Source organism: Moschus berezovskii, chromosome 15 (genome assembly GCF_049115385.1).
Source record: "Moschus berezovskii isolate FMDL1 chromosome 15, NW_MosBer_1.0, whole genome shotgun sequence".
Taxonomy (NCBI): Eukaryota; Metazoa; Chordata; class Mammalia; order Artiodactyla; family Moschidae; genus Moschus; species Moschus berezovskii.
Window position 1 is genome coordinate 9,948,519 of NC_142474.1, and position 23,966 is coordinate 9,972,484.

The 23,966-nt window shown below is 48.9% G+C and overlaps 1 protein-coding gene across 2 annotated transcripts; it reads right to left on the reverse strand.

The window, feature by feature from the left end:
• Positions 1-4,812: 4,812 nt before the first annotated feature.
• On the reverse strand, positions 4,813-10,994 carry SYS1 (SYS1 golgi trafficking protein). 2 transcript variants are annotated; one of them, XM_055437782.2, is made up of 4 exons: positions 10,827-10,994; positions 10,370-10,627; positions 8,854-8,921; positions 4,813-7,685 (listed from the first exon to the last, which is right to left on the reverse strand). In XM_055437782.2, exons 2-4 carry the CDS (start codon positions 10,529-10,531, stop codon positions 7,445-7,447), a joined length of 471 nt encoding a protein of 156 aa, XP_055293757.1. In that variant the 5' UTR covers positions 10,532-10,627; positions 10,827-10,994; the 3' UTR covers positions 4,813-7,444. The 2 variants fall into 2 exon arrangements, with proteins under 2 accessions (XP_055293757.1, XP_055293748.1); XM_055437773.2 differs by having other exon boundaries at positions 10,370-10,611; positions 10,827-10,993.
• Positions 10,995-23,966: the final 12,972 nt, after the last annotated feature.

Sequence of the window (23,966 nt, forward strand, 5' to 3'; positions counted from 1 at the left end):
CACCACCACTGCCAGGTCAGGGTGAAACGCTGGCCCCGAGCTGGGCCCAGACCCAGGGGGCATAGGGTCCAGAGTCTTGGGGGCTGTGGCTGGCGGTGCTGGGAGGCTCGACCTTCCGCCCAGAGAGGCGGAAGCCATTGACCAAGGCCATGCAGCAAGGCAGTGGACCTCTCAGGACCCAAGGAGGGGCTCTGGGGAAGGAGGACACTGGGAAACATGGTCCTGATGTGGGGCATCCATTGCCTAGAGGTCTAGGAGGGACCAAACTGTTGTGGTTCAGAATCTCATTGAGAAATGAGTCCAGGGATTTCCAAATGTGGGGGAAGAGGGGAGAGGAAGAGGTCAAGTAGAGCTCTGCTGCATCCCATCCCCGCTTCAATCTATACTCTATTTTATTTATTCATGTCTCGAATAAGACTTGGACTTCCCTGGTGGCTCGACGGTAAAGAATCCCCTGCCAATGCAGGAGACCTGGGTTCAATCCCTGGGTCGGGAGGATCCCCTGGAGGAGGAAATGGCAACCCACTCCAGTATTCTTGCCTGGGAAACACACACAGACAGAGAAGCCCTGTGGGCTATGGTCCCTGAGGTCATAAAGAGTCAGACACCTCTTAGGGACTAAACAACCACCAGCATTAGCACCAACCACAAACAGGCTTTACTCTCAACAAACAGTTCCTTAACAAAAGAAATACTTCAGCCCCATCGCTGAGTTTCCAAGAAAGGAAGAGGGTGAGGGGCCTGGGGGTCCAGCTGAAAGGAGGCTGCCCCATCAGCAAAGCCAGCATCTCCAATGGGCCAGGCGCTGCCGTGCCCCAGGTCCCCAAGCCCTCTCCCTGGCCCGCAGCGCCCCCTGGGGGTGGTCTTAACTCCCAACTGATGTTGAGGTCTCTGCTCACAGGTGTGACCTTGGACGGGAGCCCCAGGTGTGCGGAGAGCGCGGGAGATGGCACAATCATGGACCGGGAGGGAAGGGCGGGAGAATTTGTAAGTCTACAAATAAAATCTTCCATATGCCACCGGCTCTGCCTGTTTTTCTGGGGCTGGACAGGATGGAGGAAAGAGTCTCTCCGACAAGGTAAGGGCTGGGGGTGGGGGTGTGAATCACTACTTCAGGGCCATCTCAGTCTGTCCCCAGGTCCCTGACGTCAGTGTAGAACCCGGAACGAAGAAGCCAGTGGGCTGCTCCCCTCCCCCACTCTGTAAGCTGGCCTCCAGACGGGGCACTCCATGAAGTCATAGAAGAGGAACGTTTGCTGTGTGCTTCCTGGCTGCTGGGTGCCTCACAATGGCCCTGCAAGGCTAAGAGAGGAGGAAACCACTGCAGCCGAGATGGGACGTCCTAGCAAGTGGCACGGTAAGAGCTCTAAACCAGGTCTCCTGGCTGCTCCCCATCCCACCTCCCAAATGGGAAAAGGTGCAACACCGCATCCAGCCCACCAAACACATGTGTTGTGCCCTGATTATCACAGCTCCCAATGTCAGCAGATGTCAGCTAGAAATGTGAACTGTGCCCCTCCTGGGTCACAGGAAGAGGCCGCCCCATCAGCAAAGCCGGCATCTCCAATGAACCGGGCGCCGCAGCAGGAAGCATCAGTCAGGCCGGGAATTGGTTTTTTGTCTCACTGCTCCCTCGTGACAGACACAGCACGTCCATCCTCCACCCCCACGTCTGGTCAGGGTCACCCCCACTGTAGGTAGGAGCCACAGGGCCCTGAATGTGCCGTTAGGGAGAGGAAAACCGAGGGGCCCAGGCCTTCTCTGGATGAAGACTGCCATCCTCCATCTTGCCCTGGAGGCAGGCAGGTGCCCTCGGGGAAGCAGCAGGGCCACGGAGGGGTGCAGAGCTTCCAACCCCACCCCCTGGGAATCAGGGCAGTGATGGAGACCCTCAGATTGGGAGGGAGGGGGAAGGACAGGAGAGGCTCCCGCTGAATCCACAGGTTCACATCCCTCCTCCCCACTGGGGCCCAGCACCGTGACTGAGAATCCCTGGGGTGGGCATCAGCGGAAACCAGGCCGCCGCAGACAGCCTGGCATGGGACAACTCTGTACCTCACTGCTCCCCACCTGTGGTCACCAGGTGCAGAGTTCCCATCCCGGGCATCCCGCCCCTCTTCCTCCTCACAACTTCCATTCCTGCAACCCCCACCTCAAGCTATACGCCTGCCCGAGCCTGACCCCTGGGTGCTCCCCATTTCCACTCCCTTGCCTGGCATCATCAGTCCCATCAACCTTCTACTCAACCTTTCCTCCACCAAGTGCCTTCCATTCTGCCAAACTTCAAGTAACCTTCTATCCAGTGGGCTATCAGCGAGCAATCAGGGCAACTCGCTCTCAAATCAACCAACCAACCCCGGGGGCAAGGGGGGCTGTACTAATCTTCATTTGAACCTTCCCCTGGGGAGCCCCAAGTAGAGCATGAAAAGCCCTGAGCCTAGGGGAGATTGGCAACTTCTGCTTTGCCCAACTGGGAGCCAGAGCTGGGCCTGAGCGGCCCATGGGGAGGCCATCAAGTGAGCAGACAGGAGCCTGTGTGCCTAGGCTGGTCAGGACCCAGCGTGGCCAGCGTGCTACAGGGGGAGGCAGGATGCAGGGCTCATGCATATGAATAACTCCCAGCAGTTCGCTCCTTGGAGCCTTATCCCTTCTACCTGCTGGTATTTAGGGCTCAGGCAATCCGCCTCCCACGATCCCAGAACCAGGGTCTCCCCATTACCACTTTGCCTTTGTTTAACAACCTCAATCTGAGGCTCCTCTTCAGAGTCCAGTTAGATCCTGATTTGGGCAGGATGCTGCAAATGATCTCGAAGATAAAGAAACTGACTATAGGAGAAACGGCTACCCAACAGTTAACTAGGGGAAAATGTCAAGTGTTTGAATTTTTAACAAGTCACATGATCTCTCAGAGCCTATTTCATCTGTTTATAAAAGGAGGGATACTAAGAGCCATTCCAGAGGGCTCTGAGCAAATCAGGCTTGATGTAGCTGAAATTAGCTTGCGGGACATTGAACGTTTGGCCTTTTTTCCATGCCTCCTTGCCATAATAAAGCCCCAAGGCCAGTACTGGCCCTGTTTCTCACTTACGGGCAGTTGGCTAACTGCCCACCTTTAGGGAACCAGCTGCTTGTTTAAAAAGCCAACCTTATGTTCAAGTTCACAACCTTTTGCTAAAATAGCATCTGGATCCTGGAGGCTGCCCCTCTCCCAATGTGGGCCATGAACTATTTAAACATGATTGGAATATGAAATGGGGACGAGGCTGCTGAGGCAGACAGGCCTGGCTTCTTATCAGCTGTTTGATGCTGAGGAAAGCTGTTTATTCCTAAACCTGTTTCACTGTCTGCAAAATGGGGAAAACAATGGTGCCGACGTCACTGGATTAAGTTAGAAACGTGTCACTTTACAGCACATGGAACATAGGAGCTCAATACTTTGTTGCTGTACTTACGTTAAGGGCACAGGCCTGTCCCCCATCTAACAGCCAAGGCTCCGAAGAAAGGGGTCTCCTCTGTAAAATGGGGAGGAGGTCATGGTGTCTTAATCCTAACTGCTTAAATTCATGAATCACTTCTTACATATCAGGCACAGTGCTTTACATATGACATCTCACTGAACCGTCACAAAAAGCCAGCGAAGTTCAAGCCAGGGAAGGTTAAGTAGCTTATCCAAGGTCTCACAGCTAGCAATGGGACTCCAGGACGTAACCACGCACTCCACAGCCGCTCTCTAAAGCCTTCTAACGTCGGGCCCCTAGAATTCGCCCTGGCTTGGCCAGGCAGGCAGGACAAGGATTAAAGCTCTCAGCTTTCTCTCTCTACCCGCTTGTCTCAGTACTGTTTCATCACCCTTTGCTACTTTCCTACAGAAAACCTCAAGCAGGGCAGCAGCTTTTTAAAAAAACACGTATGTACTTTTAATTTGGCTGAGCCAGGTCTGTTGCAGCATGTGGGATATAGTTCCTCCACCAGGGACCAAACCTGTGCCCCCTGCCTTGGGAGCATGGAGTCAGCCACTGAACCACCAGGGACGTCCTCCAAGGCAGCAGCTTTTAATTCCCCCTCCACAAGGCCCCTCCCTTTGGGGCCCAGAACTGGCCCCTACTCCCCCGGCCCCTAAGGCTCTGTGGTCCCTGGGCTAAGTGCTGACTGCCCTCTGGGAATGCCAGGAGGAAGCTACCCTGATCTGGGGAGTGACTGAACAGAGTGTAAGACTCACCTTCTAGGGGAAGTTAACCTGTTTTAATTGTCCCTCCCATAAGACTCAAGGGGACCTGGAGCTTCCCACCACACCCACCCCCGGTGCCATCCTGGCCCCCATTTGGCTCTGATCTGAACAGGCCTGCCTAGAACTAAGGGGTAGAGGCATCCTCTGAGTTAGACATCCCTTTCTCCCTTAGCATCCTTCTTCCAGGTCATAAACTAGTCTGAGTACCAGCTATGTCCTGGTTTCCATTTCTCTCTGCAAACAGCTGGAGTTGAGTAGTGAACGGGAAGAACAGAGTGTCTAGCCATCACACCCCTACAAAGTCAAGAGCTACACCAACTCAGTGGGGGGTGGAGGTAACTTTCTGATCCAGGTATTCTTCCTTATCCTTTGGAAATAAAAACATATCCAACACCCTCATGTTCACTTGAAAATCTGTGGCCATGTTTAATGTACTGCCTATTAGTTTTTCTTGGAAAACAAGTAATACTTACAAAGCTTTTTACATCCTTAGTATTTACAACAATACAGTAGGATGAGAAAGTACGATTACAAAGTACAGATTGCTTAACCAATAAGAACGTAAACATTCTTGACTATTAATGTCTTCAGAATGAGTTTATTATAATTTCACTGCTGCTACTGCAGTGTGAAAGTCACTTCAGTCGTGTCCAACTCTGTGTGACCCCATAGACGGCAGCCCACCAGGCTCCCCCGTCTCTGGGATTCTCCAGGCAAGAACACTGGAGTGGGTTGCCACCTCCTTCTCCAATGTGTGAAAGTGAAGTCGCTCAGTCATGTCTGACTCGTAGCGACCCCATGGACTGCAGCCCACCAGGCTCCTCCGTCCATGGGATTTTCTAGGCAAGAGTACTGGAGTGGCTTGCCATTGCCTTCTCTGATTTCACTACTGAAACCCAAATCCTGGTCTGCCAGCTCCTAACGTAACCTTGGGCAAGTTCCTTACAGTTTCCTCATCTGTAAGATACAGATGCTTTTCCTACTTCTTCCTTATTTTTGGTCGCACCGAGCAGCATATGGGACCCTAGTTCCCCAAGCAGGGATCAAACCTGTGCCCTCTACACTGAGAGAGCAGAGTCTTAACCACTGGACTGCCAGGGAAAGTCCCAATACTACCTATTTCTGAAGGTTGCTAGGAAGATTCAATGAGCAAGGAGACGTACAGCACTTAGTCTACTGTTGGACATTTCTTGTACTCAGTGGATGCTAGTATTCCTCTCTGGAACTTGCCTCTAGACACTGCTTTGCCACTTTAGAATTCATCAACATCTCAGTAAAGTCGCAGTTTAGTCATTGTATTATTTAAAAACAAAACACGTTGGCTCCCCTGACTTTTGGCAGTTTCCAAAAAAGATCCAACTGATACTCTGGGGGCAGAGACCCGTCATCAAAGACATGCGGTGGGGTGTCATGAGCCCTTGTGGGAAAGTCCCAAAGAGGTGTGCCACCACAGCTGGCCACGTGACGTGAGGGCTCTGAGGCTTTCCTCAAAATAAAGGGAGGCAGCTGCCTGTAGAGTCTCTGGTGTCTGGGGGAAACCCACCAACACAGGGGAAGCCATCTCAGCACGGTTTCATCTCCTGGACTCTGCAGCCAGGATTAGCGGCCCATTAACAACCTGCTCCCTCCCTGCTTGGCCAGGGCACCCTGTTCCTGAGGTGCCTCACCCGAGCCTTTTCCCAGCTTCTGCCCAGGCATGTTCGCTCTTCAGCTTTCATCCTGTCAGCCTCCACTTCCTATCCTGCGGGGCTGGGAGCCAGGAGGCTGGAAAGGCTTCTGCGGGAGACGGCACAAGTTCCCATCTGCATAGCCCTAACTCTGAGAGAGGAACTCCATCAGCTCGCTCAGGGAGGCTGCGGAGGGCCTGAGGGGAGCAGCAGTGGTTTCAATGAGGAAGTGGGTCTAGACCGGTGCGTTTCACTGGGCACAGTCAGAAATCACTGGCAAGTGGGAAAGGCATCCTGAGTCAGGGCGGTTCACCCAAGGCTAAGCAGAAAAGGCTGCAGGTGGGGGTGGGACACAGGAGTTCCCTGCACTCCATATTCTAACCAACTGGAGGAATACCTGGACTCAAGGGGAAAAAAAAAAGAAGGTGGCGGCCTAATAATTCTTTATAGCTCCTGGCTCTAATGAATGTCTGACTGTGCTGACCCCTCCCAGTCCCAAGCATGGCATTATAAAATAAAGCGCAGGCAGAACCGTGGAAAATACTGTATTTATGTACACAGGAAGGGCAGCTGCAAGCCCCCTCACAGAGGACACTCCACCTCAAAGAAAAACCTTGGTAGCAAATTCCTATCTCCTTCAGTACAATCAAGTACACCTCAAGCTGGAAGGCTGGGCTCCCTGGGTCTGGGGCGCTCACAGTTCCCTCCCACTGTGGGATTCCAAATAAGGCAGGAAAACGGAATTACTGCCAGAACAGAGGTCCTGTGGGAGCAGGAGTGCCTGGTCATTCCTAGAGAACAGGCCGTGACCCCAGGTCAAACACGAGATGGGCAGCGATGCTGGGATTCTTCTCTGGGTCCTCTGGCCCGCTATGGGGAAAGCTGGCAGCAGGGTGGGGACCCAGTAGAGAGAACCGGAAGACAGTCATGGGGTTCAGGGGTGTGTGCGCGCATGCGTGCTGCAGAACACAGGTTGTGCGTTTTGGGGTTTGTTTTTTTTTTTCTGCTTGATGCCTCCACCTGCCATTCTCTGCCTGACAGCAGACTGCTACTTACTGGGCACCTACATCTCTTTCTGTAGCTCTGGATCCAGAAACCAAGGGTGGTTCCAACTGAACAGCCGCAGTCAGGGCAACGTGGCAAAGGTATGTAACGGCTGTCCCAGGAGGTAAGACAGATGGCTAGAAGAGTGGTTCGCTCCGATCAGATATCTTTGATTTTTTTTTTCCTTTTTAAAATAACAGGCTGGTGACAGGTATGGTGGCTCAAGAGTGACATGGTTCCAATTCTGCTATGACCCTGAAAGAGGTGCCCACGCCGACCTCCCAGACACCAAGGCTTCCGCGGACAGAGGTGGTTCTTGCAGCTCTGATCCTGCCCCGCTACCCACCTTCTTGACGGGGGCCTCACTCTCTCCCCCACACCAACCAAGATTTCACATTTCCCAGGTTCCTCTCAGGCCTGGGCTGGACCTCATCTGGCGGTCCGAGCAGCCCAAGGGGTTGGAGGGGTGGTCAAGTGTCCAGCAGGGTATCCAAAGGACCCGACACTACACACTGGACTTCGGGGCTGAGTTGAGGGGGATCTCCTTGAGCTCCGACCGCATGCATAGGTACTCCCCGATGACAGCCATGAGTGCAATGCACACGGCCTGGACCAGCCACCAGGTCAGCGCCGAGGGGAAACGGGAGCTGTAGAGCCAGCAGCCCAGGAGGTGAAAGAAATGGACAGTGACCGTGAAATCCAGACACTGCTTCCCTCGCCGGATGAAGTACAGCAAGCCCAGGGCACTGTGGGGAGAGGACGGCAGTGAGCTGTCACTGGGTTGTCCTGGCCTTCTATTAGCTTATCTGGGGGAGTGGGGGGCACAGGATGACAGCACAGGGGTCAGAAGCAAGCGAGAGAAGTGGGAGGCAGAGGTTACATTGTCAGATGCCCAGAGCAGCCTGGCGGGTAGTGCTGAGAGTAAGTCAGGCGGGGGAGGAGGGAAAAGTATGAGCATGACAATCAGGGCAGCTGCCACTCAAGGGGCTCCGAGAGACTGGGGAGGACTGTGGCACCATGAAGCAGATATGTTCCATCTAAAGTGGGGCCTGCAGCGAGACAAACCACCAGGCTAGAAGGCTGGCCTGGAATCGGTTGATCATCCCATTTACTTAAGAGACGCCAGAAATCTAGATTTTTAATATAAAATATCCTGATTTTCAATTAAGTGGAAAAAAAGATCTTAAACACTCTGCATGGGTTGACAACTGGGTAAGTCAAACAGAACATATCTGGGAGCCAAATCCAGATCACAGTCACCCCACCAGTTTTCAACCTCCAGTGAAAGGTCAAGAACAGCAACGTGCAAGGCATAGTTCTAAGTACCTCCTGTGAATGAACTCATGAAACCCTTACCATTATGAGGTGGGTAATATTATTAGCCTCATTTTACTGGTGAAGAAACTGGGCTTAGACAGATTAACTTGTCCACAGTCACGAGACTAGTGGTAGAGTTGAGAGTCAAAGCCAAGTGAGTCAGCCTCTAGAGCCGAAGCTCTTTAATCACTTTGCTTAAACCGCCTCTCAGTCCAAGTCCTCAGCGTACAAGTGAGGACCTGATGCCCAGAGAGAAGGGAAGGAACTTGGCTAATGGCACATGGGCCAAGAATAGAATCCAGTTCTCCCGACTTCCAGTCCAACCCTCCCCTCATCTCATTCCACATCAGGGAAGTGATCTGAGAGGGACACGGTCCCCGGGCAGCATGCACAGAATGACATAAGAGCTTTCCAGCTAAGTCAGAACAGTGGTGGAAGAAATCCTATGATGGAGCCAGTCCCAGAACTGGTCTCTAGCACCCACGTCAGTCTACCTCTACCCAGGAACAAGTGCCAGCCTGTGTCAGGTCCGAATTTAGAAAGTTAGTTCCAGCGCTAAGACCCCAAAAGCTGGACAGGAGAACTGGTGATACTCACCAGGTGAGGGCGTTGAGGACGAAGGACATCGTGGAGAGCCGGCCTGGAGGGGTGGAAAAGCCCAGGATCTGAGGGAGAAATCACAAATGGAAATATGCTGAAGGAGAAAACTGGCAGAGCCCCTAGGCTCCAGGACCCCCCTCCAAGGAATATACATCCTACCGGGACCACAGAAGCCAATACGCCCCTTCGTCTGTATGGCGACCTATTTCTAACAAGCTGCTTTTACAGACATTCATCACTGTATCTCACCCAACCCCTCACAGTAGCCAGAAAAGGATCACCATCCTCATTTTACAAAGAAGGAATAAAAACCCAAAGAAGTTAAGTAACTTGCCCCAAGTGATACAGTAAGTAAACAGCATAAAAGTTGGAACAGTGTTCAGCAAACTATGGCCCCAGGGGCCAGGCACTTATTTTTGTAAATTAAGTTTTATTGAAACACAGTCACATCTATTCACTTAGTATTGTCCATGGCTGCTTTTGTGCTGTGATGGCAGAATTGAGTAGCTGTGACCTAAAATCTTGCCCTTTACCAAAAGGTCTGTCAACTACTGGTCTAGAATTCAGGTAGTGTGCATGAGACAGCTCTTCAACAAAGCCTCAGATTTCCACATGTCCTTCTCAGGAGGACAGAGGCTCCTAAGAGGATTCTACTAGGCACCTGATGGGTACGCAGCTTCCACCACTATTGTTACAGTACTATCAAATACCGAACAGCTACACTCTTTCAGCATGCAACAGTCATATTCACTACTCCATAGTATCCTCACAATAACCTCATAAAATTATTATTAGTGTTGTCGTTACCTTTTTTGGATAATAACTTGCTTACTATTACCTCTTTGGGGATAGTAACTTGCCCAGCGGCTACACAGAGGATAAACAGGAGAAAAGATTCCATCCCAAATCTCCTGGCTCCAAGAATTGTGCTTATTACCACATACCACATCTGCCTCTGTGAAGCTAACACTTCTCTGCCCTCCGTTACACTTTTACAAAGCACTTTCTTATTCCCAGGCCCCTCTGGGTCTCATAACATTTTGCTGAGGATTATTTTATTCCGGAAGAGGAAACAGGCTCAGAAAGATGAAGCAACTTGCCCAAAGTCCCACAGCTGGTATGTTTCAGCCTGGGCTGGACACTAAGCATTTCTGAATCCAAAGCCAGGCTCTGTGTACTGCAGTCCCCGGCCTCCGTGCTAGCGGTCTCGTGATTTTGCAGACAGGAAAAGTGATGGTTCAGAGACAGGACAACACTTGTCCCAGGCGACACTGCTAGTACGTGTAACTTAAACAGAGGCCTAACTCCAAAGTCCAGGCAATTCCCACTATACCTCCACGAATGCTTTTACCCATTCCCCCCGCCCCCCGCCGCAATTTGGCACCCGAGATCCCGGGCTTAGAGAAGTGAAGTCACTTCCTCAGCATCAGGTGGTCCAGACAAGTCTAGAGCCTGGTAGTGTCAGACCACCAGGTGAGGCCGAAACGCCGCCCACGCCAGCCCGGGGTCCTACCTCGGCGTCGAACACCTGGTCCAGCGAGGGGCTGCTGTGCACCAGCCCGTCCACCAGCGCCAGCCACAGGCCCAGCGAGCCGTAATAGACGGTCTGCATGAGGACGATCTGCGACAGGATCAGCAACGGGTCCCACACGTAGCTGCGGAACTGGCCCGCCATGCCGGCGCCCGGAGCCCGGCCGCCGCCCGGGCCCGGGTCAGCGCCGCCGCCGCGCCATGGGCCCCGGGCCGCCCCTGCACCTGCGAGGACACACGCCTGGCCTCAGCCAGCCCGCCGTCACCATGACAACGTCGCCCCGCCAGGGAGGAGGGACTGGGATGGAGGCGGAGAGCCCATTCCGAGAGCGGGAGGGAGGACGGGGCGGACAGACCCATTCCCAGCGTGAGGGGAAACCCTGCCCGTTCCAGCGTGCTCGGGGCCCGCTCGTCCTCGAGCTCCTGTGGGGTTCACTCACCTGTTACGGTCTCGAGGATCCGAAGCTTCCGAGCGCGGCTCAGCCGCACCGACTGGCTACCGAAACGGTGCTGACAGTCAGGACCATGGAGGAGAGGCCCTACCGGCCTAGAGAGGCAAAGGCCCACCGGCGGCAGCGGCTGTAGCGGCTGCGTAGGAAAGAAGCGTTTCCGGGGTGGAGGAGGCGGGGCTGAGACTGCGCAGGCGTGGTGCCACACAAAGGAGGGCAGCCCGGAAATGAAATCCGCACATGCGCGCAAGAAAAAAGTGAAGGCGAACGGAAGTATGGCAACAGAACGTAGAGCTTGCTTGCCCTCTAGAGGAGAATGTTGAGGGAAAAAAAAAAAAGAGGGCGGCGAGAGCAGACGGTTGACGAGTGGCAAAGGGCGAGGGAGAGATGTTTGGGAGTTAACGAAATGATAACGTCCATTCCGTTTTCAGCCCAAACTCCCATCATCTTCTTTCTCCTGGTGAAAGGCTAGGAGAACTTGAAATGAACCAGCCAGGAAGTCCATACATGATTTTGCCACTGTTTCTGGTTTATAGATAATTAAAACTAAGGGCCAGAGAAGGAAAGCAACATCACTGTCTCAAAGATACAGAGTTAGTGGCAGTTAGAATTCAGGTGGGGATTTCCCTGGTCACCCAGGGTTAAAACTCCCGGCCTCCAGTGCAGGGGTCAGGAGTTCTATCACTGGTCCAGAAACTAAGATCCCATATGCAACATGAAATGGCCAAAATAAAACAAACAAAAAACCTGTTTTAAAATTCAGATGCTTCCAATACCGCAGCACTGATTTCATGCCCTACTGAGTGTCAGGGAGATTTGTACATGTTAAAATGAGACCGTCCTTGTCCTCAGACACAACTTAGCTATATTAGAAGACACAGTAGAAGGTGTTTTATAATGTAGATATTGAGTTATATCTGTATATCCATTTATATTTATAATGGGTGAGGGCGGGGGAAGAGGCCCAGGTTCTGAAGTCATACCTGGAAGCAGATCCTGACGCTGTCTGCCGCCATAACTCTTTCCTCTCTAACCTCTTCTGAGTCCAAACAGTGTGGACATTCAGTAAATATTTGCTGAATAAGTCAGGAATAGAGAAAGGACAACAGCAAGTTGATGAGTCATTTCACTCCTGCCTCAGCCAACCAAACCCCCTTGATTTTCTTGATCGTAGGTTCTCCTCTGGAATGGAAAGAAGGGAAGTAACTGGTTCCAGGAAAAGAATTCAGGTTTTTGAGAGCTTGCCATACTAGCTGGGTGACTAGCAAGTCACTTCCTTCTTTAAACCTCAGCTTCCCTGTTTATGAAATGAGGAGTTAGACAAGATTAATGTTTTCCATCATTTAATCTACCCTCTGCTAATTATTTTCACTTTAAAAAAAAACTTTTCATTCAAGACCCATGTAACTTGCCAATCAGAACTTCTGAACAGCATGTGATAACCATGTTATCACCTTGAGTTGATCCAGTTCCAGACAGAGGTAAAGAAACTTGAGACTCTATCAAAAGTAGACGTGTGACTTCCCTTATCATTTGGAAATATTGTAAACAGTTCCCTTGGACTCCGGTTTGGAAGTCATTAAGGCTCAAAGATTTCTGAGGTGCTTTCCAGCTCAACAGTTCTTTTAAGCACCTTGTTTCAGCTCAACAAATCTCTCTGGTCTATTAATGACTCACATGATCTAGTGCTTCTGAGAAAACATCTTCTGTTTATTAAGTATCTATGTGATCTTGTTTCATCTTCATAATTAGAGAAGATATGGGAATTCCCTGGCAGTCCAATGGTTAGGACTCTGCACTTTGACTGCCAAGGGCCTGAGTTCAATCCCAGTTGGGGAACTCAGATCCCACAATGACCAGAATAATAATAACAGTAATAATATAATCAGAGAGGGTAGATATTATCCCCCACTTTAAAGGTGAGGAAACTGAGGTTCCAAGATGGGGCATGACTCTACCCAGGTCAGAGCTCATAAGAGGTTGAGCTGAGATTCAAATCCGGGACATCTGACTCCAAATACCAAGATACCATTCCAGACTTTTAAAAAAGAAAAAGAGAAAGAAAGGGGACTTCCTTTTTATTGGCTCAGTGGATAAAAATCTGCCTGCCAACGCAGGGGACCCGGGTTTGATACCTCGTCAGGGAAGATTCAACGTGTCTCAGAGCAACTAAGCCTGTGAACCACAGCTACTGGCCACATCTAGTGAGCCTGTGTTCCGCAAGTCTGAAGCCGGCTAGCCCCAGAGCCTGTGCTTCAGGAGAGAAGCCACCATTTTTAAAAAGAAGCTTGCGCACCTCAATGAAGAGTAACCCACACTCACTGCAAGTAGAGAAAGCCCATGCACGGCACCAAAGACCCAGTGCAACCAAAAACAAAATGAAGCAAATAAATAGATAAAAAGAGAGGAAGGAAGGAGACAGTGAAATATGTGATGGGACGGTGGGAAGGGGGAAAAGGAGCAGTGAATCCCTAGGCTTAAGTGGTTCTGGGGTGTGGGGTTAAGAAGAGATTGAAGCAGAGGTTCCAGAAAAATGCTTGAGAGATTCGGCTTGGTTTGGGTAAGCAAATTCCTCTTCCTTTTGAGTGCTGGATGGTGTGGCTCTTCCTGAATCGGGCCCCCTCGAATGACAACTGGGCCTTCTCCACTCCGTCTCCTCCCATGGAGGGAAGGCGTTCCCTCCCCTTTCTCCTGAAATGGAAAATGAAGCTGGTGTCTGAGTCATCCTTGGGTCCTGGAGCTCGCCATTGGGAAACCCCCGCGGACCTGCTGAACAACCTCTTGCAGTTTTCTTTTCCCGGTAGAATCTCAGCTCTTGAATCCCTCCCTCTCCAGGCCCCGGAAATGGGCACCATCCCAAGTCGTAATTTGGGTGCGAGAAGGAAACCAAGAGCTGGGGAAAACCACAGTCATACTCTTGGCCAGGCTTCCTGGCCCACTTTGAGAATTTGACTATAGGTGGCATGGAAAAGGAGAACGAGCTTTGGGTTCAGACCACAAAGCCGGTGCAAAGGCCCTGCTCACTTGCTACGTGACATTGGGCAAGTCCCATGCTGAGTCTTAGTATCCCAAACTGTCAAATCAAAGTGGGGCGTTGGACTCCAACTTCCAAACACAGTCCATGGCCCTGTGCCATCTGAGTCACCTGAGGGATACAGTCAGATCCCCAAGCCTTGCTGCCAACCGAAGTCTGAATCTCCAGAAGGGGAATGTAGAAACCTCTAAGCGCTCCCCGGGTGATTCAGAGGTACACCCACATTTGATTATTACACAACGAGATGATCTGTCATTGACCTCAAACTAATTCTCCTGCTAACAGAAAATTACGCTGTGACCTTGCCTTATCCACAGCTCCCTTTGGGCCTCAGGGGGTTTTTTTTGTCCCCCCTCCCTCCCCTGAGTCTGTAATATGGACTAAAATAGCTGATCTCCAAGGACCTTTCCCACACTGCCAAGTTTGTAGTGTCCAAACTTATGAATGAAATGTTAAACTTTTAGGTCAGAGGCAGAATGACAAATAGCCACAAGCTGGAACAAACTGTCCTCTGGGCCCAGAGGAAGAGACAGCCTCTGGTCACTTGGTCATTGATGTCACTCCCACACTGGGCTCCCACTGTGGGCACCCAAGGACAACTCCTGCTGGGATCCACTTTCCAGCTCCACCTCTGTCAGTCCTTTGGGAAATGCCCTCCCAGAGGTCTGTGGACCTGGGAACTCTGGTAGTCTTTGAATACTAGGTCTCCTGCTGTCTAGCTGGGTGACCTTGGGGAAGTTACTTTATCTCTCTGAGTCTCACTGTCCTCCTCTGTGAAATGGGAGTCTGAATAGCGCTCACGTGCTGGGCTGTCCTGAGAATCAGATGTGTGCCAGGCAGTGTCCCACTGCCGGATACGTAGTCAGTGTTATGTAAACATCAGCGATATTAATTATTGTTATTATTTCTTCCCTTGGAATGTGGGAGTGGTAAAAGCTGTTCTCCCAGGTTTATGGCAAAGTTCTAAGTAGATAACAGACAGAGCGAGCCCCGAGGGAGCCCCAGTGCCTGGCATACAGTAGGAGCTCAGTAAACGTGATACCTTCTCTTTCTAATCCCACCCCACCCCAAAGGTCTCCAAGCCCCTCCCTTTCTCCCTTCTTCCTCCCCAAGGCTGCCCTACAGCCCCGGAGCACGTGATCTTTTTCAGGGAAGATTTGCAGGAAAACACTTCAGGGAGACAAGTGTCTCAGGTTATGCAACTCTGCGCTTGCATATTTTGGAAACTCCATGTGGGAGACTAGTGTTTGACTGTCTGTGCTCTGCCTCGGTGATCAACCTGGACTCTGGCCAGTGAGGCACTCTCTTAGAAGAGAAACCAGAGAGGACTCGTTCACCACCTGCTTGTTTTTTCTTCTGGATTGAGAACCCCTTGTTACCCCCAGGGTTTTAAGGGCTGAGTGTGCCTCTGTTGCTGGGGAAGGATGTTTGCTGAGGGCCTACTATATGCCAGACATTTATATTATCTCGTTTAATCTTTACTTAATTTCAAAACAGGCCTGTGAACTGTGGAGACAATGAATAGTCGCAGTTAACAGATGAAGAGCCTGAGGCTGAGAAAAAGGACCCTGTTTACCCAAGACCACGCTGCCAGTGACAGGAGAGCAAGAACTCCAACCCAGCTCAGCCTGACCGCACACACCTGTTCCCAGTGCACAGTAGAAAGTGCACTGTACATTGCAGTTTACATAGCGCTTTCATTTTGATTTATGTGTTTATGGCTGCACCACACAGCATGTGGGATCTTAGTTCCCTGAGCAGGGATTGAGCCTGGGCCCCCAGCATTGGAAGCGCGTAGTCTTAACCACTAAGAGCATGAGTCTGAACCACTGGACCAATAGAGCTTTCACTTACTTGATCTCATTATCCCAACAGCCATGGGGAGGTAGGTATACACATTTTCTCCATTTTACAGATGAGGAAACCAAGGCTCGGAGAAGGAAGCGACACAACTCTATACACAGCTGGGGTATGGTTGGTCTTGTCAGTTGGAATGATCAGAGTAAAGAACCCTCTGGAGTGCTCGTCTTTCCACTCCAGCCTCCCACTTCTTTACTTCAGAGGCAGTCGAGGAGCTGGTTTTCTGTGTTTTGTGCTCCGCGATCAGTGCTTTGTACAGATCCCCTCTCTGTGAAGGATGGACCAGTGGGTGGCTGGGCCTCCAAGCAGAGCGTGTTGTTTCTCTTGAATCAAAAACTATTCTCCAGGGCTTCCCCTGGTGGCTCAGTGTTAAAGAATCGGCCTGCCGATGCGGGACATGTGGTTTCAATCCCTGGTCCAGGAAGATCCCACACGCCACAGAGCAACTAAGTCCATATGCTGCCATCGCAGAGTCGGACACGACTGAAGCGACTTAGCAGCAGCAGCAGCAGAGCCGTAACAAGAGAAGCTACCACAATGAGAAGCTACTGCGTACAGAGAAACTAGAGAGCAGCCCACATTCTCCATCACGAGAGAAAAGCCTGCGCAACAGTGAAGACCCAGTACAGCCAAAAATCAATCCATCAGTAAAATTGTTTTTTAAAAAAGAAGTCTTTTCCAGAGATTGGTTACCCAGGTCAAAGACACCCTGCAGAGAATTGAAATTTTCTGAAACAGTCGCCCCAGCCCTTCAGGTTTTCTGACCCCACCCTGTACTATACTCTCTGCCCCTCCCTAGAAATTGCTCCGTTCTCTGACCTTGAGATTCAGGACTTTAAGGATGAAAGATGTTTTTATTCAATAAAACTTCATTCAGCATTTACTATGTGCAAAAAATATCTCTGAGTATACAGATAGAAATGATCAAAATGAGTAAGGAGAAGATCTGGGGGCTTCCTGGTGGCCCAGTGGTAAAGAATTCTCCTCCCAGTGTAGGAGACACGGGTTCGATCCCTGATCCGGGAAGATCCCACGTGCTGCGGAGAAACTAAACCCGAGCACCACAGCTACTGAGCCTGTGCTCTAGAGCCCGGGAGCCACAGCTACTGAAGTCCAAGTGCTCTAGAGCCCATTCTCCGAAACAAGAGAAGCCGCAGCAATGAGAAGCACCACAGCTAGACAGTTGGCATCACCGACTCTGTGGACGTGAGTTTGAGTGAACTCCGGGAGTTGGTGATGGACAGGGAGGCCTGGCGTGCTGCAGTCCATGGGGTCGCAAAGAGTCGGACACGACTGAGCGACTGAACTGAACAACCAGAGAGTAGGCCCCCTGCTCTCCGCAACTAGAGAAAAGCCCACGCAGCAACCAAGACCCAGCACAGCCATAAATACATACATAAAATTACTTTTTAAAAGATATAATTGAATGACTATAAACCGCAGTGAATGCAATGAAGGAAGCCACTTGAAGAATCTGGACAAGAACATAATTTGACCTCAGGGGAAGGTCTGTTTGAGGAAGTAGCATGAAAGGAGTAGCCCTGAAAGATGGGTGGTGCTAGCCAGGACAAGGATGCATCCACACATTTATTACAGCCCCTGTGTCAACACGTTCATTCTCATTCACTGAAGGAGAAAGCAGACCTGAGACAAGGGATGTAAAAATCGCCCATGTGATAAATCAAATGGCCAAGCCAGGTGTCAACCAGAGGTTTTTACCTCTCTGCCCTGTGACCTTCTGTTGGCCCTGACAGCTTTGGCTGTTGGTGAAGAGCAGATTCTGACTGCGGTGGCATCTAGGAAATAATTGTGCTATCTCTGCCTTGACCAGATGTGGCTAGAGGCTGGGGAAAAGGACCACGCGGGAGCAAGGACAGCTGAACAAGCTGAGCTGAGTGATAGGTGAAGGGAAGTGATGGGCTAAGGTTGGAAGCGCCCTGCTCCACTGCACTCCAGCCCCCGGCGCTGCAGGGTGTGAATCACATGGCACTGTGCCGACCACATCTAAGTGCCCAGAGGAAGGGCTCTACCAAGGACTCAGAAGTAATAGGGTGTGATGGAAAAGAGCCCAGGGCTAGAAACGAAAGGATCTGGGTTTAGACGAAGCTCTGCAACCTGGGCAACTTATCATCTCTTTGAGTTTTTGTTCTTATTTTAAATGATTGTAATAACACCAGCCATGTGTGCCCTCTAGGACTGTTTGTGGTCTATAGATGCTCTCAGTTGTGTCCGACCTTTGAGACTCCATGGACTGTAACCCACCAGGCTCCTCTGTCCATAGAGTTTTTCAGGCAAGAATACTAGAGTGTGTTGCCATTTCCTTCTCCAGCGGATCTTCCCAACCCAGGGATTGAACCCGTGTCTCCTGCAATGCAGGCAGATTCTCTACCGTCCAAGCCACCAGGGAACACCTGTAGATGCATTGTGCTGTCCTGTGCTGTGCTTGCCTGCTCAGCTGTGTCTGACTCTTTTCGACCCCATGGACTGTAGCCCACCAGGGTCCTCTGTCCATGGAATTCTCCAGGCAAGAATACTGGAGTGGGTTGCCATGCCCTCCTCTGGGGGATCTTTCCAACCCAGGGATCAAACCCAGGTCTCCTGCATTGCAGGTGGATTCTTTATCATCTGGGCCACCAGGGAAGCTCAAGAATGCTGAATAGGTCACCTATCCCTTCTCCAGGAGAACTTCCCAACTAGGGTCTACTGCATTGCAGGTGAATTCTTTACCAGCTGAGCTACCAGGGAAGCCCATAGATGCAATAACTAAGATGAAATCTCATTGAAGAACTACACGGCTTTCTGTGAATGTTGGAATTGTTAATATCTGTCCTTTTCTTCAGCTGTCAGAATGGGAAACTGCAGGGAAAGCACAAATTTATTATGCAGGAAGTTTTCAGGGACCAATCTCTCAATCTCTTTCCCAGCGTCTTCCCCTCTGCTCCTTTGAGGACAAGATATTTCAAAGATGATTTTGCAGGGAGAACAGAAATGAGTACTGAAAACTCAGTGGGACAACACAGTAAGACAGAATCAAAGAAACCTGACTTCAATCCTGTATTAGTTAGCTGTTACTGCATAACAAACAGCCACCAAATCTCAGGGGCAATCCACAATAGCATGTACTTCTCAATGCTGGATTTGCAGGTCAGCCAGGGCAGCTTTGCTACAGCTTTGTTATCATTTCTCTGCTCTAAGCCTGTCTTCTGTAAAATAGAAGTAATATTACTTTACAGCGTCAGACTGAGGATGATGTTCTATCCTCCCTTTTAACTAAACATACCCTTTGCTTAGGATATGATAGTCGCTAGATGGTGTTCACCCTCTAGGCCAGTTAGTAATCCAAGAAGTGGTCTGACCTGAAGGGGACAATGAAAGCTACTGGCCAAGCCAATCAGACTGGCTGTCCCCCAAATGCAGCGCAGAAGACAGAGCCAGTAAGTCTGTAAAAGAGACAGCGGCATACCTCCAGGAAGAACAGATACTCTCAAATAAATACTGGGCAGGTTTCAAGAGCTGGAGATAAGTCTGCCAGCTCTTGGAATCATCTCAGCTATTGATATCTTCCTTTCAGTTTTAGTCTTTAGCCTACCTATAACCTTCTAACAACCCCCAAGCCCTTTTTTTTCTTAAGGAGTCCTGAGTAAATAAAGCATTGCACTTTGCACTTAGAAGCATTGTGCTAACATGGAGAAGGTGCATTTAAAGTTGCCAGCCTTGAACTTGGCATGCAGTAGGTTCTTAGCACCTGGTAGCTACTGTTCAGTAATCAGGGAGCTGCTTAAGAGCAAGGATGGGATCCCTTGATTTTTCAAAAGGTCTGTCGCATAGAAGGTGTTCATCAGATGTTTTTATTGGGTAAATGACCAAATGAGTGAACTTCTATGCCTGAGCCCCTACGGAGAAATAGCCAAATGGCATTCATCGTTTTATGTACACAGCAAAGAGTCATCAGACATCCACTTGTGCCAGATCCTAGGCGAGGGGCTAGGGATCTCTCTGTGGACAAGACACCTTCCCTGCTCTCATGAAGGTTAGGTCTGGTGTTGAAGTGGATGATAAACAAGAAAAAGGATCAACATATGCTGTCTGGTAAGGGAGGTGCTATGACAAAAAATAAAGGAAAGCAAAGAGAAAGAGGGACTGAAAGAGGGGAGGGCTGTTTTGAGAAGTCTTTAAAATACCTTGTGGATGCTGACTCACTTTTCGGGCCTTGGTTCACCTTCTCACAATGGGGATGCTGTTGTATAGAATGGACTGGGAGCGTCCATCTGAATCCAGTGTTCCCAGTTTCTGTGGTTATACAAGGCGGTGGCTGGACATTCCATACAGCCTCTGGAAACCCCAGGCCATCATTATCTGGAGCTGAAGAGAGATTTGCATGGAGCAAAGAAGACCAGGGAAGGTTGGTGCCATTCTGGGAGAGAGAAGGCCCCAGGGCTCACTCTCTCAGATGGTCTAAAAATAATGACATGACTCCCTGTTATTTGCTATGTGTGAAGAGCTGTTGGGGAGGGAACTTTCCAACTTGAGATTCTCAGAGGGAGACCTCTGTGATCATAACAACAGGTAACATCTCTGTGCAGGGTATGTGCTAAGAACTGTACTCTCAACACTCATGATAAGAACCATAAGGACTCCCAGGTTACAAATGAGGAAACTGGGACACAGAGAGGGAAAAGGCCCCGCCCCAGGTCACATAGCGAGGATTATAGCCCAGGTCTTTCTGAGCCTGAAACCTGGACTCTTAATTTCTAACTATAACATGAGCGAGAAAGGGATGCCTGCTCAAGGAGAGAGATAGATGGAGTACAAGATGTCTTAGGGGAAAGAGAGATGAGAGCTAGAAGGAAAGAGTGAGGGATCTGAGAAGGCTTCCTGGAGGAGAAGGCATTTGAGGTGGGCCATTAAGGACCGGATTGGTTGTAGTTTCTTGGGCTTGATGTCTCAGTCTAGAGGAGGGAATTGGGAACTTTGGTTCTACAAACCTTAAACTACTGCATTTGGTTTTATAGGAGCCAAGGGAAAAAAAACCTGTTAGAGCTTTTTAAAGGGGCTCAAGGCAAGTTGCTTTTAACTCTTTGAGGGTTAGGACTTCTTTGTGAATCTGAAAATAAACTCTGAAATTTCATGCCCCAGGAAACTTTGCACGGAGACACATACTCAACAGAAGTAGGGACCATCCATGTACTTTTAGCCCCAATCCAAGAAACACAAGTTAAAATCCTACAAATTCACAAATTATTACATTCACACATGTTGGATGCCTTCAGAGAGATTCTTAGAACTTGGGCAAGCAGAAGGTTAGGATAGATTATAGAAACGCTTCCATTAATTGCCTCAACTTAGCATGCCTCAGTCTCTTCTGCTAGTTACTTTCTAATGGAAAAGCCATGTACTTCCTGGCATATTTTTCAGTTGACAGCTAACCTTGTTCATCAGAAGTTTGCATAGTTACAAAGGTTGTAATTTCCAACATGTTGTAAATTCATACCTTAAAAAGAAATGGTTATATCATTCTTAAATGTATGTATCCAGTTGAGTTAAGTACCCTAGCAATTTGATAGCTACACCCATCTATTAAAAAAAAAAATATATATATATATATATATGTAGGGACTTCACAGGTGGTCCAGTGGCCAAGACTCCATGCTCCCAATGCAGGGGATCTTGGTTTGATCCCTGGTCAAGGAACTAGATCCTACATGATGCAACTAAAAGTCCTGCATGCCACAACAAAGATCTAAGATCCAGAGTGCCACAACTAAGACACAGCATAGTAAATTTAAAAAAAAAATTGAGCAAGCTTCTCTAACAGTGCAATTTTACATCATTCCTTTTTCTACTTGAACTCAAATTTCTGTTCCATGTTCCCCTACAATATTTTACAACAGTGTATTTTTTATGTTTAAATGATACATGGATAATTTTATCATAATTCTCTGCACATATATATTTACTTATATGTAAATTGGATCATTATATACTTTCTATGACTTTAACACTAGGCACTAATTTTTCTATTATTACAATTATCATATAAATGTGATTGATCAAAGCAATATAAAGACTTCCCTGGTAGTCCAGTGGTTAACACTTGGTGCTGGGGACATGGGTTTGATCTCTGCACAGGGAACTAAGGGCTTCCCAGGTGGCTCGGTGGGTAAAGAAATCCACCTGCAATGCAGGAGATGCAGCCAGATGCGGGTTTGATCCCTGGGTTGGGAAGATCCCCTGGAGGTGGGCATGGCAACCTGCTCCAGTATTCTTACCTGGAGAATCCCACGGGCAGAGGAGCCTGGTGGGCTCCAATCCAGACACGACTTAAGTGTCTGAGTACACACACAGGGAGCTAAGATCCCACATGCCACCTGGCACAGCCAAAGCAAAGAAATAAAAAGGTACACATATTTCCATTTTTAAAAGTCAGAGGAGAAAATTTAACTCTTAATTGTGCTATAATTGACATAAAATAAATGACATATTTAAAGCATACAGTTTGACACATGTATACACTCATGAAACCACTCCTACAAACTTAGATAAATAATTATTTAACCAAAAAAATTAAAAAGGAAGATTCCCCCCACCCCCACCAATGAGTCACATATTCCTGGATGAATGTTGCTTGAGCTAGAATGAGGTAGATTTTTTGCAATGATTTTATTCCCATGTTTGATTTTGTTTTTTTTTTTTTGTCAAAGTGGTGCACTGAAGCCAGCTTGTACTAATTCAGTTTGGGGGAATTTGTGAGTAGTTGTTTCACATAATGACTCCTGAAAACTAAATTATATGAACTTGCAATTAAATTATCTGTGTTAAAGACAAAGGAAATAAGTACTCAGCACACTCATCACTTACTAATTATTTCCCTACATTTTACTGTTATCTACGCTCTTGATATTATCTGCCTCTATTGTATTTGTGTGGTGGAAATACTGCTTATCTGTCACCAACTCAGTGATATCACCTTGGTTGCTTGAAATCAGCCCAGGGGTAGTATTTACACCATAGAAATTGGCAAATGGTGCAAGTTAGCACTTCCCACCTCCCCCAACTATTGTTACACGTTTACCAGCACAGGGCTGGCAGTAAGTGCTGAGAAACCTTCAACTTAATGAAGATGGTGGGAACAAAAGGAGTGTTGTTAGAGCGATGTGATGACAGGTAACTGAAATTGCATAGTGAAAAAATTATGTTTAATGATCTATCTACTGACAACTAGATTAGACCTTATCCTTCCATTCTGTGGAAATCAAGGATTGCAAAACCCATCTGACTTGCAAAAGGATTTCTTATTCTGACATAAAAGTCATTTATTTTCCTGGTTTATTTCCAAATCCTAAGGAGGAGTATTGAGAAGAGCTGAAAATAATTGCTGGCCTTTGAATCTGTAGAGAAAAACATGGTCTGCATTGGAAGTTTACTTTATTGTCAAGACTCTGCTTCAAAAAGATTTTTCATCCTTTGATAATAATTAAGGGATGGAAAAGAGGAAGCTATTCCCAACTCTCCACAAAGTATATGAATTCATTATATGCCAGTTCAGTTCAGTTCAGTCGCTCAGTCGTGTCCAACTCTCCGCGACCCCATGAACCACAGCACGCCAGGCCTCCCTGTCCATCACCAACTCCCGGAGTACATTCAAACTCATGTCCACAGAGTCGGTGATGCCATCCAGCCATCTCATTCTCCGTCGTCCCCTTCTCCTCCCGCCCCCAACCTTTCCCAGCATCAGAGTCTTTTCCAGTGAGTCAGCTCGTCACATGAGGTTGCCAAAGTATTGCAGTTTCAGCTTTAGCATCAGTCCTTCCAATGAACACCCAGGATCAATCTCCCTTAGAATGGACTGGTTGGATCTCCTTGCAGTCCAAGGGACTCTCAAGAGTCTTCTCCAGCACCACAGTTCAAAAGCATCAATTCTTCGGCGATCAGCTTTCTTCACAGTCCAACTCTCACATCCATACATGACCACGGGAAAAACCATAGCCTTGACTAGACGGACCTTTGTTGGCAAAGTAATGTGTCTGCTTTTCAATATGCTATCTAGGTTGGTCATAACTTTCCTTCCAAGGTGTAAGCGTCTTTTAATTTCATGGCTGCAATCAGCATCTGCAGTGATTTTGGAGCCCAAAAAAATAAAGTCTGACACTGTTTCCACTGTTTTTCCATCTATTTCCCACAGAGGCCAAATACTCTGCTTCTGAAGCCATGCTTCAGTCTTGGAAAGATAGATATAC

Bases quoted from the DNA above. Each gene is read 5' to 3' on its own strand.
- SYS1 (XM_055437782.2), bottom strand. From the start codon at position 10,531: ATGGCGGGCCAGTTCCGCAGCTACGTGTGGGACCCGTTGCTGATCCTG. The intron at 8,922-10,369 runs GTAGGACCCCGG...TTTCTCCCTCAG, and splicing joins ACCAGGTGTTCGACGCCGAG to ATCCTGGGCTTTTCCACCCC. The intron at 7,686-8,853 runs GTGAGTATCACC...CTCTCCCCACAG, and splicing joins GTCCTCAACGCCCTCACCTG to TGCCCTGGGCTTGCTGTACT.